This window comes from Mus caroli, unplaced genomic scaffold (assembly GCF_978045245.1).
Source record: "Mus caroli unplaced genomic scaffold, Mus_caroli_1 scaffold_10, whole genome shotgun sequence".
In the NCBI taxonomy this organism is placed as follows: domain Eukaryota; kingdom Metazoa; phylum Chordata; class Mammalia; order Rodentia; family Muridae; genus Mus; species Mus caroli.
In genome coordinates, this window is record NW_028227265.1 from 101,434,401 (window position 1) to 101,452,646 (window position 18,246).

The 18,246-nt window shown below is 41.2% G+C and overlaps 1 protein-coding gene across 4 annotated transcripts in view; it reads left to right on the plus strand.

Annotated features, from left to right (window-relative positions):
- Unc5d (unc-5 netrin receptor D) overlaps positions 1-17,136 on the plus strand; it is a 535,933-nt gene extending 518,797 nt beyond the window's left edge. For all 4 annotated transcript variants that reach the window (XM_021169824.3, XM_021169825.2, XM_029480897.2 and 1 more), the window contains 2 exons: positions 1,615-1,793; positions 16,293-17,136. In XM_021169824.3, the coding sequence (XP_021025483.1) occupies positions 1,615-1,793; positions 16,293-16,497 (384 nt within the window). In that variant the 3' untranslated portion in view covers positions 16,498-17,136. The remainder of the gene's footprint in view (positions 1-1,614; positions 1,794-16,292) is intronic.
- Positions 17,137-18,246: the final 1,110 nt, after the last annotated feature.

The following is an 18,246-nucleotide window of genomic DNA, read 5'->3' on the forward strand; positions in this document are numbered from 1 at the left end:
GGAAGACATGATAAGGTCATGAGTCACGGAGAAATCTGAACGGGACTTGGGGCAGTAGTGAAGCATGAGCTGACTTGAAGATGGATGCAACACACAAGTTCATCATCCAAATGCTAGCTGAGTGTGGTTTAAAGCATCCTACCTTGTCCCTAAATCATCCTTGAATTACTTCTCCTTATTCACATAACAGATTGCCACCAATTTAGAAGCATAAAGAAAATTCCTACTTTTATAAGTCAAAACCCAAGCATAGTTGCATTCTCTGGTCAGAGAAATGTTCTTATTGGAGCACAGAGTCCATGGTTGTTCACGTTTTTGGTACAACACAGTTCCTTGTCCTGTGGGACACAGGTTCCCATTCCATATGTTATGCATAGGCAAGGGTTGCCCTTGGATCCAAGCTACACATCTATCTGCTTCCCAAGCAATTCACATGGACATGTTTTCATCTTCTTCTCCCAGAGCAGGAGGCTATGCCTCCAAATCCGTGCTGTGCACTCAAAGGTAGTATATGTGCCTACCTTGCATAAGGCTCTGAATTCAATCCTCAGTACAGTCAAAAGCAATGGGGGCAAGGGAAGAAAGGAGAAAGAGAGAGAGAGAGAGAGAGAGAGAGAGAGAGAGAGAGAGAGAGAGAGAGAGAGAGAGAGAGAGAGAGAGAGAGAGAATAAATGAGAATGAACACATTCCAGAAGAGTTATCCTTTTTTCCTTTTGAAGGTGTGTAACCACAGGATTAACCTGTGGGTTAGGTTGAATCCACAAGGGAAAAGAAAAATAATTAATTCAAAGCCATCTGATTGGGTCCTTTAATTATGTCAGCAGTGTCCTTCTTATTTTATGGCATATAATAACCATGGGTTTCGTCGCACCAAATATTTATAAATTCTTACAATTCTATTAGTCCACATGAAGCTATCAGCCACCACTGCAGCCTGCAAGATCTCCTTGTGACTTCATCATGGGCGTAGTGAACTAAACCTTATTTTCCTTGCTGGGCAGACAACATGCGGAAGCCTTCCAGCCATCACTGTGCACAGCTCACAGAAGCATTGTCTCGGGCAGAGTCTCTCTCATTGAAGGGAGTTAACTCAAAAATGGAATTATTCATAGGGCCATACAACTGCAGGAGTAAGGAACAGAGCAAACGTTTGTAGCATTAACATACAGTCTCCTTCCCCCCACCCCCACCCTTGCCTTTTCAGCTTCCCAGTCTGCTGCCTTGATCAGCCCATTTGTCTTTGGTCTCAATGACTACCAGAGGGTCATTCCTCATACCGAACCCAAATCTGTCACCAGGTAGCTTCTTCTTACTAATTCTCATCTATCCAAAAGCCTTAAAAACTACCTAGTTCTTTCCTTTCTAGACAGGGCAGGGTGCTAGGAGCTGGTGACCTATGATATCTCTGAGTGGAAGAGGCCACTGTAAATCTTTCGGACATGATTGATGGGCCACTAAAAAAAGGTCTTTACTATTTTGAAAACTAAGGGAACCTGTCAGTGTGTTTTATGTATGCATTTGGAGCATGTGTGTTAACATAGATTTTTCACAAATAAAAAATGTCAGCGGTGTTTTTCTTTGGGCCTGATCACACATCACTTATCTTGTTTATAGAGTGAACGAGAAACCATCACTTTCTTCGCACAAGAGGACAGTACCTTTCCTGCACAGACTGGCCCAAAAGCCTTCAAAATTCCCTATTCCATCAGACAGAGGATCTGCGCCACGTTTGATACCCCAAATGCCAAAGGCAAGGACTGGCAGATGTTAGCACAGAAGAACAGCATCAATAGGTAATTTGGGGTAACTTTTGAAATGCTTTGATTTTGCAAGCTCTGAAAAATAAAGTGAGTTGAGGCAACCATGTGGGCTTGGGAACTTGGTGTATTCCTCTAGCCTATTTTTATATGGAGTCCAGCTATAGTACCAGCGTATCGCATCTATTGCCCTCTCATCCTGCCTCAGGGTGCACTACCAAAAGTCCCTACTTTGGTTCTGGCCCTGTATCCAGTTTGCTACTTGGGTTACTCAAACAGAGGCCTAGACTGTGCTGTCCTGGTAAATGAACAGAACATAGTTTACACTGGTACATAGCTACAAGGCAGCAAATATCCTGCTGTCCTCCCCTACCCGGTAATGGTAGGCACTGCTTACCCCCTAACAGGGCCATGCTCAGTCTGCAACAATGGGCACCTAGATACAATTGAGAGGGGATTTCAAGACAACTTTTAGACCTGCCACCAAGTGAAGAGAAAGTTACCTTGACACCACCACCCAAATGGAATGCCATAGAGAGCCACCCATGACTTCATGGGTTAGCAGATGATGTCCTGTCCTAGAGCTTCCTGGAATAGAGAAACCCCTAGTAAGCTGCATTACTTAAGAGGAGCAGAGTCAGACTCAGAGCAACATCAGTGGGTGGTGGGAGGCTGGTATGCACTGAATTTGGGTTGACTCATGACTAGACTGCAAAATAAGCTAAGGTTGGATTTTATACATCATTTTTATTTTCTTTGTCTTTGGTACTATTGTTTTGTTTTGATTTTTTTTTCTTTTTAGACAAAGCTTTTTTTTTCTCCCTTGCTTTTTTTTTTTTTTAACATGCTTGTCCCCCGCCCCCCACCCCCATGCTTGGCTTGTTCTCCCTTTTCAGTTTTCCTTCTTTATTTTCACAGACACATGCCTGACTCTTTTGTATCTGAAAGGGGCAAGGGGCTAGGTGTCTGCCAAGGAAAGATAGAATAAGGCTCCCTGCCTCAGAATGGATCCAGAATCCACAAATGAAGGATACAACCGGAAATCAGAGACACTGTTGCCAGAAGAAAATGAATTTACAGAGAATAGACAAACCCAAAGAGAATAGATAGCTTCTTGAAAAGGCAAGGCTAGGACTGAAAATGGAAGCATTAAAAAAAAATATGAATGTACAAGAAATACGTAACTTAGCCCCGCTTCCAAACTTAACAAGTGTAAAAGAGGAGAAATTTCTTGGTTGTCATCCATGAATACCATGACTGTGTCAAGTTCACTTTCTGGTCAATATGGACAACAGGACAAAAAAATAGACCAAGAAAATTAATTTTGTTGAACAATAATGGGTAGGAAAACAAAACAGGTGAGAAGAAGAAAGGAGGGGAGAGAAGAGGAGAGGAGGGGAGAGGAGAGGAGAGGAGAGGAGAGGAGAGGAGGGGAGAGGAGGGGAGGGGAGGGGAGGGGAGGGGAGGGGAGGGGAGGGGAGGGGAGGGGAGGGGAGGGGAGGGGAGGGGAGGGGAGAGGAGCAGAAGGGGACAGGAAAAGAGAGGACCCTTGCTCAGCAGGGACTCATGTCTGCTCCACACCCTTGTTCTGGGCCAATTCCAGCCTGTATAACCCTGTCAGTTACATCTCCAAGCTTTTCTTTCTAGTAATGGGCATCTAGAATAGAAGGTATATATCTTTATTCTAATTGTGAGATGTTATGATTTTCAAAGTAATATTAACCAACAGATAGTTGTTACACAGTCCCCGTTGTATCCTTGTGCACTTCTATTGGTGTATCAGGTGAGCGTGTGGATGTACCCACTTTGTTCTGTCTAACTGTCCATTTACAATATACATAAGAACCTAGGGTATGTGGCTGCAATGTCATGTCTTTCTGACCTCATACTGTAGGGAAATTGCAAACCATGCTGTAGACTACATGTAGTGTCTTTTATGCCCAGACATCAATGAACATCAATTGTCCATGCTTGAGCTAGCTGTCCTCCCAGTGTCCAGGGTCATAAGCCTTGTTGACTTGCTTATTCTCCCCTAATACCTTATTTCCAGGAAGCTCTAACCTCCCTTGATATAAGGAATTCAAGTACCTATTTTGTGGAAATTTTCCAACATAGTGCCCAGAAAGCATTTTCAACAAATGTTAGTTGTCCACCTTGACATTACCACAATGAATATAAAAATTAGAATAGCATGAATGCATATAATCTACTTACCTCTCAAAATCTTATCCAGATAACAGATTCAGTTCAGTGTGCAGTATTTCCTACCTTCCTCTTTGTCCACCAGCTTCCATCTTTAAAATCCTAACTGGGAAGTGAAGAACCTCAACCAGGGTCAGCACAGTTTCTGTAAGTGGCCAGATAAAGACGAAGTGGGCCATATGAGATCTGCTGCCAACAACTCAATAACTGCTTACCTTTCTGTCTCTGTGACCTGTAGCTTCCGGGGAAGGGGGGCATGCCCACCCAAGTAGGCCTGACTGTTCTAGTGAAGTGTGAACAGATAGCGTCCTGCATTTCCTCTCATTCTGTTCTTCCCAGAACCCTGACCTTCAGTAGTCAATCCTCACTGGCTAAAGCTTCCTTATGATTTTGTTGCTCTTGTTAAAACATTGCCAAGAGCTGAGGATTCTCCTTCCGTTCTACCCCTAGCCTCCTTCAAGGTGAAAGAGGCCACTGAGGCTGGGACTGACACAGATGCTGAAATATCTGCAGAAGCAGAGTAGGAAGATTCCTTGGAACCACCTGGTTGACGTCTGTTGGCTCAGCTCAGTCTCATTTTACAGAAATACCCGAATTTCTTTTATATTTTCGTTTAGACTACTGTCCTATTGCTATATAAAGCAATGCCATGACCAAGGCAACTTTTTTTTTTTTTCCACTGGCATCTTTAAATTTTTATTCTCATTAAATACTTGCTGTGGTGAGGGTTTTCGTTTTTTTTTTTTTTTGTGTGTGTGTGTTTTGTTTTATTTTTTTTTATTTTTTATTTATTTATTTATTTTTTAAATATTTTTATTACATATTTTCCTCAATTACGTTTCCAATGCTATCCCAAAAGTCCCCCATAGCGCCCCCCACTTCCCTACCCACCCATTCCCATTCTTTTGGCCCTGGCATTCCCCTATATTGGGGCATATAAAGTTTGCAAGTCCAATGGGCCTCTCTTTCCATTGATGGCTGACTAGGCCATCTTTCGATACATATGCAGCTAGAGACAAGAGCTCCGGGGTTCTGGTTAGTACATCATGTTGTTCCAACAATAGGGTTGCAGATCCCTTTAGCTCCTTGGGTACTTTCTCTAGCTTCTCCATTGGGAGCCCTGTGATACATCCAATAGCTGACTGTGAACATCCACTCCTGTGTTTGCTAGGCCCCAGCATCGTCTCACAAGAGACAGCTATATTTGGGTCCTTTCAGCATAATCTTGCTAGTGTATGCAATGGTGTCAGCGTTTAGAAGTTGATTATGGGATGGATCCCTGGATACGGCAGTCTCTAAATGGTCCATCCTTTCATCACCGCTACGAACTTTGTCTCTGTAACTCCTTCCCTGGGTGTTTTGTTCCCAATTCTAAGAAGGTGCACAGTGTCCACACTTTGGTCTTCATTCTTCTTGAGTTTCATGCGTTTAGCAAATTGTATCTTAAATCTTGGGTATCCTAAGTTTTGGGCTAATATCCACTTATCAGTGAATATATATTGTGTGAGTTCTTTTGTGATTGTGTTACTTCACTCAAGATGATGCCCTCCAGGTCCATCCATTTGGCTAGGAATTTCATAAATTCATTCTTTTTAATAGCTGAGTAGTACTCCATTGTGTAAATGTACCATAATTTCTGTATCCATTCCTCTGTTGAGGGACATCTGGGTTCTTTCCAGCTTCTGGCTATTATAAATAGGGCTGCTATGAACATAGTGGAACATGTGTCCTTTTTACCGGTTGGGACATCTTCTGGATATATGCCCAGGAGAGGTATTGCTGGATCCTCCGGTAGTACTATGTCCAATTTTCTGAGGAACCGCCAGACTGATTTCCAGAGTGGTTGTACAAGCTTGCAATCCCACCAACAATGGAGGAGTGTTCCTCTTTCTCCACATCCTCGCCAGCAACTGCTGTCACCTGAATTTTTGATCTTAGCCATTCTGACTGGTGTGAGGTGGAATCTCAGAGTTGTTTTGATTTGCATTTCCCTGATGATTAAGGATGTTGAACATTTTTTCAGGTGTTTCTCTGCCATTCGGTATTCCTCAGGTGAGAATTCTTTGTTCAGTTCTGAGCCCCATTTTTTAATGGGGTTATTTGACTTTCTGGAGTCCACCTTCTTGAGTTCTTTATATATATTGGATATTAGTCCCTTATCTGATTTAGGATAGGTGAAGATCCTTTCCCAATCTGTTGGTGGTTTTTTTGTCTTATTGATGGTGTCTTTAGCCTTGCAGAAGCTTTGTAGTTTCATGAGGCAACTTTTAAAAGAAAGCATTTAATTGTGACTCGACTATACTTTCAGAGGGTTAGTCCATGAACATCATGGCATGGAGCATGGCAGCAGGTAAGCAGGCATGGTACTAGAACAGGAGCTGAGAGCTCATACCTAATCTGGAAGTTGCAAGCAGAGACCGGGTGTGGGCTTTTGAAATGTCCAACCTAATCCTGAGTGACACACATCCTTCAAAATAGCCACACCCACTTTAACAACACCATATCTTCTAACTCTTCTCAAACAGTTCCACAAAGTGGGGAACAAGCATTCAAACCCATGAGCCTATTGGGGCCCTCCTCAGTGAAGCTACCCACAAGTACCTGAGATGCATATCCTTCTTCATGCAAAGAAACATGCATGATAGAGGTGGAATGGAATCCACCTCCATTTCCTATTATGCAATACCAGATCACTGATTTAGCTCTCATGGTTAGGAATAACGTAGTATAAAATCAGTACATCTGAACTATGGAAAATGTATAATTGTCAAAATGCAGACATCACTGGGTAAGACCACTGCTTCAGAGTCAGAATAGAAAGGTGAACACAGAGGTACAAGGATGCTTTCTCTCACTTTGGTCACATGATGACCTTTTACCTGGCCCTCCCTTTCCTTTCACCTTCCCGAAGCATTGAACCGGTTCTAGTGATAGCCACCAAACACGGAAGAGATTTTGAAGAGAATGGAGGAAAATAATTGCTCTAATTTTTTTTCTTCCAGTCCTGAAATCATTCTTTAACTTTGGAAGCATGAATGTTAAAGTTGCTGAAGAATTATCTATGCCTCTGTCTGTCTCTGTCTCTCTGTCTCTCTCTGTGTCTCTCTCTGTGTCTCTCTCTGTGTCTCTCTGTCTCTCTCTCTCACACACACACACCAGAGAGAGAGAGAGACAGAGAGAGACAGAGAGAGATCTGAACAGTAGCCATGGGGAAAAAAAGAAGTAAATTAAGGCTTACCTCCCTGATTAGAATATGAGACATGTAGGGTGTAGCCACATGGATCACATCAAACACTCTGCAGAGTCCAGTAAAGAATGCTATGGATAACTGTTGCAGCTATCAGTGCTGTGAGCAGGGCTGGCTCTTACTCAGCATCCACACTTGTTACATGAGCAAATGTACAAGGTTGCATGTTTAGCTTGTAACGACAGACAGCTGTAGTACCTACCTATTGCTCAGGCCACATGGCATTAGTGAGTGGTAATAGAGAACATGGCTGAGGATTGACGACATATCTGCTTTCAGTGCTGGAGAGATGGCTCACTGCGCAAGAGCACGGCTGTTCTTGCAGAGAACCTGGGTTCAGTTTCCAGCAACTCCTGTTCCAAGAGATCCAATGCCCTCCTACATGGACACCAGATAGGGATTTGGTGCATAGATACATATACAGGAACATACTCATACACATAACATAAATATTTTAAAAATACCTGCTTCAGCCAGCAATACCCCACCATATCTAAACTGATATTATTTTTGCAATTTTTGATACTTATTTCTAAATTACCATTAAACATATATAGATAAGGCTGACAGCCAAGAAGAAATTCAATAAATTATCCTTGAATAGTTAATATGAACTCTCTCACAGGACACTAACCTTGATCCTTGATCTTCAGATCCTGGAGACATTCTGTCTCTTCAGAAATTGAATGGACACAAACAAGGATCAAGGGATTTTTGAAAAATGAAGAAAACAAGCCACAAACCCAAAGTTGTCTTTTCTTGTATGTCTTAGTGTGTGAAGCCTTTGACTAGATATTCCAGGCCTCGTGATTTCGACATTCAAGAAACTCTTGTGAGACTAAAGCTTTACTGAGTTGCTATGGGAACAGATGCATGTGATATGGCTGGATGAATAGAGGGGAAGTAGCCAAAGTAGAAGAAAATTACATCTTATTAACTGTCTTTCCCAAGGCCTTCCCTAGTAGTAGACTTATTTGAAAATTTGGCAGCAATGTCAGAGAAACGTATTTCTTATTAGCCATCTAGTTCAAACATCAAATATGACTCAGGTGTTGAGTTCATGGGTGGTGCTGTAAAAGTTGAGAAGTAATGAAAGTCCTCCATCACTGTAGCTGATAAATGGCATGGTGACATCTCGTTTTCGTTCCTCCACAGCTTTCAGCAGGACCTTTAATGAGAAGCAATCTTCTTGCATTGAGGTCGTATCTTTTCAGTCCAACTGACTACCCTCTTAATTGGAAGCCACAGTTTAGTAAAATGGCCAGAGGGTGGATGGAAAGGACCCAGGTAGTAGTCATAAGGCAGCCTATTCATCTGGTCAGAAGAACTGCTCAAAATCCTCAAAGGTAGCAAAGTTCCAGAGCAGGCCTTGGAGGTGAAGAAGGGAGGGGATGGAAGATGCACAGAGATGTATCCAGAATGCATACCAAGCAGCAGTTCCTCCCTCGTTCCTGTTTTGAAATGTATTGCTACCGCACCAGATGGAGCTTTCTTGGTTCTGCAGGCTAGAAGCCAGAAAGTACCTCCTTTACCTTTACCAGCTGCCATTTCCAAGTAAAAAGAAATAAAAATCCTTCATGACATCTCGGAGAATTGATGCACAGGGCAATAGCATTTCGTAGGTCCCTGGAGGTGCAATACAATGAAGTTTAAATCAGATTTTCCGGTTCTAGTCTAACGGACTGACTCAGGGTCTGAAATCAGAAAAGCCCGTGAGGACAGAGGGACCCAACGCAGCGGAGTCATGGGTATTTGGGTTTCATTCTGCTGAAGTCAACGACTCATGAAACTGCCTGCTCATATGAAGCAGAAAAGAGACAGCCCTGGGACAGGTTTAGCAGTGAACAAGCTGTATGCAGACTGTAAGTGGCAGGTGTCCATCCTGAAGGAAAAAAACGGTAAAGCAGCTTTTTTTTTTTTTTTTTATGATCTGGTGCTCCCACTGTCAGCGCCAAGGGGTGATGATAAGGGACGGCTTTGAAAAGGGATGGCCCCAGGTTTTATTTATTTCTTTATTTCCAGGCACTAGTAAGTTCATGCTGATCTTTGAAGAAGTAAGTGTCTCCCTTTAAGCACAGTCCTTTGCTGAAAGGATGGACATGGTAGAACCCCACAGCCAGGCAGCCAGCCAGCCAGCCAGAACGATGCCCTTCAGAGGCAGCACCACAAACAGTACTGAAAAAGCTAACAATGTTAGCTCTCCCCTTTCCTAGTTTCCTCTCCCAAAGTCCCCTACACCCTCCTCATGCCCTGCTCCCCAACCCACCCACTCCCACTTCCTGACCCTGGCATTCCCCTGTACTGGGGCATATAATCTTCGCAAGACCAAGGGCCTCTCCTCCCATTGATGACTGACTAGGCCATCTTCTGATACATATGCAACTAGAAACACAAGCTCTGGAGGGTACTGGTTAGTTCATATTGTTGTTCCTCCTATAGGGTTGCAGACCCCTTTAGCACCTTGGGTACTTTCTCTAGCTCATTCACTGGGGGCCCTGTGTTCCATCCAATAGATGACTGTGAGCATCCACTTCTGTATTTGCTAGCTTTATTTATAATAGCCAGAAGCTGGAAAGAACTCAGATGTCCCTCAACAGAGGAATGGATACAGAAAATGTGGTACATTTACACAATGGAATACTATTTAGCTATTAAAAAACAATGAATTTATGAAATTCCTAGGCACATGGATGGATCTGGAGTATGATATCATCCTGAGTGAGATAACCCAATCACAAAAGAACACACATGATAAGTGGATATTAGCCCAGGAACTTAGAATAACCAATATACAATTCACAAAACACATGAAACTCAAGAAGAAGGAAGACCAAAGTTTGGATACATTGTTCCTTCTTAGAATGTGGAACAAAATAACCATGGAAAGAGTTACAGTGTAAAGCTGACATGGAAGGAAGGACTATCCAGAGACTGCCCCACCCAGGGATCCATCCCATAAACAACCATCAAACCCAGACACTATTGCATATGCCAGCAAGATTTTGCTGACAGGACCCTGATATAACTGTCTCTCTTGTGTGGTGAGGCTTTGTTGAAGTTCATACTTAGTCATTTACAAAGTGAGATGTCTTAAGTATTTTAACCCTTCCCTCATTTAAGGTCAGCCTTGAATGCTTTTTCTCTTAATACACTGTAGTCCTACTTTACACATAGGATTCTCAAAAATGTCTCAAGGTGATTGAATTAAAAAAAAAAAAGAAATTGACTTGAAGTTGGATTATTTTTCCCATGGATATATTCCAACTCAAAATAAAGACCAGATCTTGATTTGATGGTCTTTGCCATTGTTTAGTTTCTAAAAGTCAGAAATTGTCATGTGTATTCCAGGAGGAGAGAAACTGGAGCTTTAAAAGTAGACTATAACTAGCTATGTTCTCATTTGGTAGCTCAGAGACTTCTAGGCTTAGGGGCTTCCATACACTATCCAAAGAGTGGAGGTCCGGTCTTGTCTCTCCAGGAGCACCTGACACATTAGGCAGAAAGGAACTGGCAAGGCTGGGGAGAGGGGACGGATGCAGGAAGCTCAAACTAGCATGGCGGATCTGAGCATGTTTTCAGCTGTCCCTATCCTTCGCGTTCTGTTCTCTGGCTTACAGAACTTGTCTCCTGCTCACTCGGAAGTAGGCACAGATGAGACTCCTCTTGCTTTTACCTTGACAGTGGCTTTGCTGCCTCTTGAGTTCCCTGCTAGCCTGAAGTTTGGAGATGGAAACATGATGAGCAGAGCAAATGGTTACGATGAATCTAGCCAATTACTGTTATTCAGTAAAAATGGCTTTTCTCTTGTATTTGCATTTAAAGAACTGTGTGGAGGGTTGCTTTGGGTCGCATAAGAGGCTTTCATTAAATGAGACAATTAGGATGATAGCAGAGATACTAATATTGTTTCGTTAGGACTGTGTTTCAATTCCCTGTTCTATACTGTACGGTAGGATTATGCACTATTCTAGAAACAATGTTTTCTAATTTATTGGACAGCTTGACTTATTTATTTATTTAATTTATTGATAAACTCTTCAGAAAGAAGATATTCTGAAAATAAGCTTTTTAACAACAAAAACAAGGTTGAGCTAGATATGTTTCTTCTTCTTTCTTCTTCTTCTTCTTCTTCTTCTTCTTCTTCTTCTTCTTCTTCTTCTTCTTCTTCTTCTTCTTCTTCTTCTCCTTCTTCTTCTCCTTCCTCTTTTCTCTTCTTCCTCTTCCTCTTCTAGAATGTAAACAAACTTGCACTTGCTGCCTTTGAAGCTATAGATGTAACTGGCTAACAGTATTGGTTGTAAGCCTCAATCCTGAACAATCCTGAGTGAAATTATGGCCCATATGTAGTAGAAGAGTCTAAAATGCTAAGGATATTTGGGTGCAGCTCAAAAACAGACTCCTGCTGTATATTATAACATTGATTGGCACATTTATCATAGGAATATCTGATACCTTTTGAGGGTGGTATATTGGGCCTTCCAACCAACACTGTCAGCCAATTACATCTGTAACCCCAGGGGCAGCAAGTCCCTGTAACACAACCATAAGTGAATAAAGGCAAAGCTTTGTTGTCTGAGGGTTAGAAAAAAAGTTTCAAGGAGGTACACTATGAGCTTGATAGTGCTTTGTTACATTCCCTTGGGCTCAGGTGGCCTCAGATTCCCCATATTCCAGGGCTTCAGTAAACTTAATCTTTGAGGGGTCATTAAGAATGCACACAGAGGTAAACTACTCTCTAAGGTATTTGCATTTTAATACTGTGGGGACTGCTCAAAACACCTGGAAGTTTTTACTATACTCTTTCTAACCAGGGTCTCTTCAGTAGAACTAACCATGAGCTATACTAATTATGATGGCCCTATCTGGTGGAATTTTATTATAGTCTCTTAAACTCTCCCCTGCCCTCAAATTATATACCTTAAATGTCTCCATAAGTATTTCCAAAATCTCTGAATCTAATCTGAATTCCATTCTCCATCTAACACAGTTATAAGTAGGAAGGTGTATTTTGAAAATTAAGTGGGGGTACTTGTGTCTCTAGCTGCATATGTATCAGAAGATGGCCTAGTCGGCCATCATTGGAAAGAGAGACTCCTTGGTCTTGCAAACTTTATATGCCCCAGTACAGGGGAATGCCAGGACCTAGAAGTGGGAGTGGGTGGGTAGGGGAGCAGGGTTGGGGGAGGATATAGGGGACTTTTGGAATAGCATTTGAAATGCAAATGAAGAAAATACCTAATAAAAAATTGGAAAAAGTTAAAAAGAAAAAGAAAATTAAGTGGATTACATGTTTTAGTGTGGCTTTATCAGTTTGCCCATGCCAAACATGATATATTAGTCAGGGCGTCTTGGACCTGCCTTCCACAGAAAGCCCCAGATTATGTACATGGCCAGCTCATGGGGAAGTTTAAAAGGTGAAATTAATCACAGAAGTAAAACAAAAAGGAACTGGGGTATATAGAAAACTCAAATGTTCAACAATACACAGTTAATTAAATTTCATAAACCATCACCACCACATAAATGTGTGTGTGTGTGTGTGTGTGTGTGTGTGTGTGTGTGTTTCATCATCTTAGTGTGACCCATAATTTCTACTATTGTAGTGATTGATCGTGAAGAGCATCCAAGAGAGGACCAAGCCATTTGTGTCTAGAGCTCTGGGAAAATAACTTGAACTGAAAACCTAGAAGATTCTAAAATTAACCTCATAGTGCAGTGGTTAGACCTTTCTGCATGGCAAATGACATCTGTCAGGCACACCAAAAATAGTCTTAATTATCTAAATTACTTTAGTTGGTCAAATTTTGTAAAAGCTATAAAGTTTAGTGAAGAGCTTAACAATCTGAGGGCTCTAAAATGAGCATAATAAAAATGTTCCTGTAGAGAAAGAAAATGTTTTTTTTTTTCAGCATACTTCTGAATATTTGGAATTTTTGGTTTGGGGTGATGTTTAGGCTTTATTTCAGAGAGAATAAGGGATGGGGTGGAGAGAGAAAGAGAGAGAGAGAGAATAAGAGGAAGGGGGGGGGACAAAGAGAGACAGGGTGAGGGAACCAGTGACTCTCTTGGGAAACTGCTTAAAATCAACATGAAGTCTATGTTTTACTAGTAACGTTTGCTAAATTTGAGCTTTTACCACCTGGTATCCAAATGCATCAGAGTTACTGTGAGGAAAAATGGGACTCATATATTAGAATCTGAATAATTTCAAAAGTGTGGTATAAAAAAAGTCAGTTGTATATATGGCCTAACACTTTAAAAAAATCACATTTCATTTGCATATATGCACTCCATAAAACTGCATCACTATCTTTTAAGGACAGCCTGTTGGAATAAGAGTTTAGTTTAGGTTTTCCCAGGTTGTTTTTTTCTACTATACATAGGGAAACACAGTTTTTTCAAATGTCTTGGGTAATAGCAAGGCAAATCAAATGATTAAGACTAATATGATCTTATAGCTACTAAAATAAATGGAAACTTGGAATGTACATGTATTATTCTGAGTGTGTTTGTGTAAATTCAAATAAAAGTCTAAAAGTTACTTCTAGAAGCTCATTTCACTTGCTCCAGTATGTTCAGAGATCTGTGCCAATTGAGAGATTTATTTTTGCCTCCTTTAGACATGCAGCTTCTTTAGCCCTGGGTACCTATTGCACAGATCAGTACTTTCCCAGGGCTTCCCAGAGCCGTACAGCTGGCACTGTCTAGTCTGGAGTGCTTTTTCTGGATTATGTATACAGAACTCCTACCCGATGTGGGTTCCTGGATATTTTTAAGACTGATTGGGACCAAGATTCCCCACTTGAAAACCATATGCTTGATGATTTTCACTATTATGTATTACAGCTTTCATCTTGTAGTGTCCAGGATCCCTAAATATGTTATTCGTTAAATGTCTTAGAGTCCTGCAGTCAGATCACCTATGTTGGGGCTCAGCAACAGTGGACATCTAGATTGTTTTTTTTCAAAGGAAAGAAAAAGCAGGAAATTCAGTCTTAATTTCTTCAAATTAGCTCTCTACTGTAGACATCTCGCTAAGTCATGAGAGTACTGGACAAAGACAGCACAATGGTCACAGGGAAAATCTGGCTAAAAAAAAAAATTGTATCATTTATAAATGTATCAAGGGTGGGGGGAAACAGAGAGAGTAGTTTTGTAAGAAAGGTAGAAAGAACATGACAATCAAATTTCAGCTTTACTCCATAATGGTTTCCTAGGACACAGCCATCATTCACATGAATGTTATCTGTCGCTGCTTTTGTGGTACCGCGGTAGCGTGCAGCAACTGCAGAGAGCCAGGCCATCTGAGATCCACAAAGCCAGAACTATTTATTGTCTGGCCTCAGTACGTTGGTCAACCTCTGAAGTGGGGCATTTGGATCATTATGATCCCAGTCACAGGACAAAAGCCCATTGACGTTTAATACAAACATCAAAACAGCAGCAGCCCTGAGTAAAATCAGAGTGGTGGTATTACTCTTTTGGTTATAGATAATATTTTGTTTGTGGGAAGAGAAGTCCTGTAGATCCATCCATGGATCCCACTTTGTGATCGTACGTTGGAAATACTGGTAGAAAGTGCTGCTCTCTTCAAAACAGAAAGTGTTCTGCAAACAGTTTCTTCCCAAAACACTAAAATTTCATTGGGAATGACATTTCTGTCCTAACTTTAAAAGTCCCCATGACAAACACTGACCTTTAATCCTTTGTGCTGTCTTAGTCCTCATCATAGCAAAGTTATTGTCCAAAAGGTTAGGGTTCATTTTTTTTTCTTTCACTGAAGATGCTATATCATCTGGAAAAGACATGTAAGAATCAATTACTCAGTTAATGTCAGCTAATGGATGTTGAATAAATGCCTGTCACAGTATTATGATAAATGCTATGGAAGATTTGGCCAATGATTAAATATGATCTCTAGCTTTCAGAGTTTTGTAGTCAAGAATGAAGACAGAGTAGGGTGATAGATGAAGGGGAAGTTGTGTGTGTGTGTGTGTGTGTGTTTGTGTAATCTCCATAGTTTCATTGAGGTCATACTATGATAGGCATGAACACAGGATTTCTTATGACTTGAAAATAGAATGTAGCAATACAGTATGTGTTCAAGATTTTGGCGACAGAGTTCCAAGTCCTTTACTGTCCTAACATGCTAATATATAAGTGAAGTCTGTCCCCTAGAGTAGAAAGAAAAAGCTGGTGAGTTCATCAAAGGAAGAAACAACAAAGAGGAAGGGTAACAAACTAACATCCTAGGGTAAAGAATCAGAAAAAGGATCATAAATACCAGTTCTTACAGTTAGTCACTTGGAGATATTGAAGTGAGAATTTCTCATCCACTAAAGTTGACGTAGTAGATAGATATATAATTACACCCACACCTAAGGCAATAATAAATCCTATTAACAATTTAATTAGCCAAGAACATGGGAAGTAGACATTTAGCACCAAAGGAGGAGTGGTCAGAAATTGAAGACAAAACCTTGGCAGTTATTATATTTGTCCAGGACATGGAGAGGAAAATATTTGAAAAACCAAGGAATGAATTTACTTCATATAAACTAGTGCAAAAGAATATTTCATGAGACCAGTGAGCAGGGAAACATACATATGTGTTCACACGTGTAGCTTAAGAAAGGGAAAAACCATGGGAAGATCCAACAGAAGAAAGCAGTAGACTAGGTCTCACATATGGCTGTATTATATAGCACTGGGATACAAACCAGACAGCTTCAGGCCTGTCGCTGTGTAACTTTCCACCACTATCTTACTGCTGCCCTTTAAAGATCATTTTAGGGGCTGGTGAGATGGCTTAGCAGTTAATGGCACGTAATGCTGCGCAGATGACCTGGGTTTGGTTCCCAGCACCCACATGGCAGCTTTCAGCTGCCTGTAACTACAATTCCAGGAGAGCCCAACACTCTCTTTGTCTCATTAGGGTACCTGCATGCATGTGGTCAACTTGAACGTAAACAAGCCCAAACATATACATATAAATAAATAAACCCTTAAACTTAATTCTGACTTCTTTACAGAGATCATTTGTCTTATCATGCCTATTTATTTCTCCTTTTTTTTGTTTCCCCTAGGAATTTATCATATTTCGCTACCCAAAGCAGCCCTTCCGCTGTCATTTTGAACCTCTGGGAAGCTCGCCATCAACAGGATGGGGATCTCGACTCACTCGCCTGTGCCCTTGAGGAGATTGGGAGGACACACACAAAACTATCCAACATCACAGAGGCACAGATTGATGATGCTGACTTCAACTACAGCAGGCAAAATGGACTCTAGTCTGTTACTTCTCCGGAGGCAGCACTAGTGATGGCCTGCTTCAGAGCAGTGGCTTCAAGTGGGGAAGACAGGGCAGATTTCTGCCCTGGGGGAATTTAGAGGGGAACTCAGCCTTTATTGAGAGTCAGTGAGAAATCCTGAATGAAGAAGAGGAATTTGATGTAGGTAAAAACATGTTAACGGTGGGGGGAAAAGAGAATCCCGCTATTTCCTCTGAATCCACACATGGGTAGACATTGGATATGCTCCTCAAATTTGGACTGCAAAGGATAAAAAGTGAAGGTATCTGTAGATACAAGTAGTTTTGAAAACCAGACACACAACAATAAAGCCGGGAAGGGAGAGATTTAAGTGCATGCTTGGAAACAGGTTTTTAATGACTTGCCCCACGGGCCAGATGATCCTGAGACCAGATTTTCAGATTCCAACCAACTGGCATCCCAGAGGTTGGAAATCATAATAAGACTAGCTATCAGAAGTGAAAGCAGATTGCCAACTTATTAGTATGATGTCATCAATGTCAGGGAGGGCATTTAGAATTTAGAATCTGAGTACATAACACCAGCACTTATTATATGAGTCATTTAACAGAGACAAGATCAAGAAGGGAGATAGACATCAAACTAGTTCTTGGTACCTCACCTTCATCCCCCACCCACCCACCCCCGAGACAAAACTCATTTCTCTCCTATCCTGAAAGATTGCAGTATGGAGACAGTAGAGAACATAATTATTCATTTCAATACTGAAACATACTTCCTTTAACTCAACAGAGCAGGACAAACAATCTCTGTTCCCAGCCAAGCAAGCCACTCTAATGTCAGAGTGCTGTTATAATATGACTTTTTCCATGGAGTGTTGATAAGAGAGGCTATACCAGGTCCAGGAAAATATATAGACTACAGATGTCCCAGGCTTTGAGTAAGCGCTGATTTTAGGAGATGGGTAAATAACCCAAGTTCTCCAACATTTTTCACATAAGAAATGTGTTTTGCTGTGTTTTTTGATCCAGATTCTGGAAATCTTCTAAACTTTTGTACTATGCTGTCATAGTATGTTTCAATAGGGCTTTAGGACCTCCTGCCATCGTCTCTCGGAAACTTACCTGATAGCCTTTCTGAGTAACACCTGAGTGAGTGAGTGAGTGAGTGAGTGAGTGAGTGAGTGAGTGAGTGAGTGAGTGAATAAATGCCTCCAAGGAAGAGAACCCTACCACACTTTCCTAGGAACCATACGCATCATTCAGAGAGACTTCTGTGCTCTGACTGCCTAGCCACACCATGTGTACTTTCTCCTTAATAGTATTAACTCATAGCTTTCATTTTAAGTTACACACACACACACACACACACACACACATACACACACACACACACACTCCAATAGTATTTTAGAGAATTGAAATCTGTAGATTATTCACAAGCTTCATCTTATACTTTATGACACTTTTATATTTGAATACATCATTTTGACCAATACCCTGAGAGACTGAAGATGAACAAATATACTCTTCTTCCGGAGGAAGTTTTCAGTAACTGCCCACAAGGAGGACAACCCAAGCCAACCACCTACATTAACTTCCAGGCAGCTAGTTAGCTTTTTTTTTTTTTTTTAGGATGATTACGTTTGAAAAAGCATGGTCAGAAATAGGACAAAAGAGAATCCTTGGGAATGAGGACATGACATGCTATTGTTTTTATAGGTCCTTTGTGTGAAAACAAATATTTGCAATCTCTTCCCAAGTGGAAA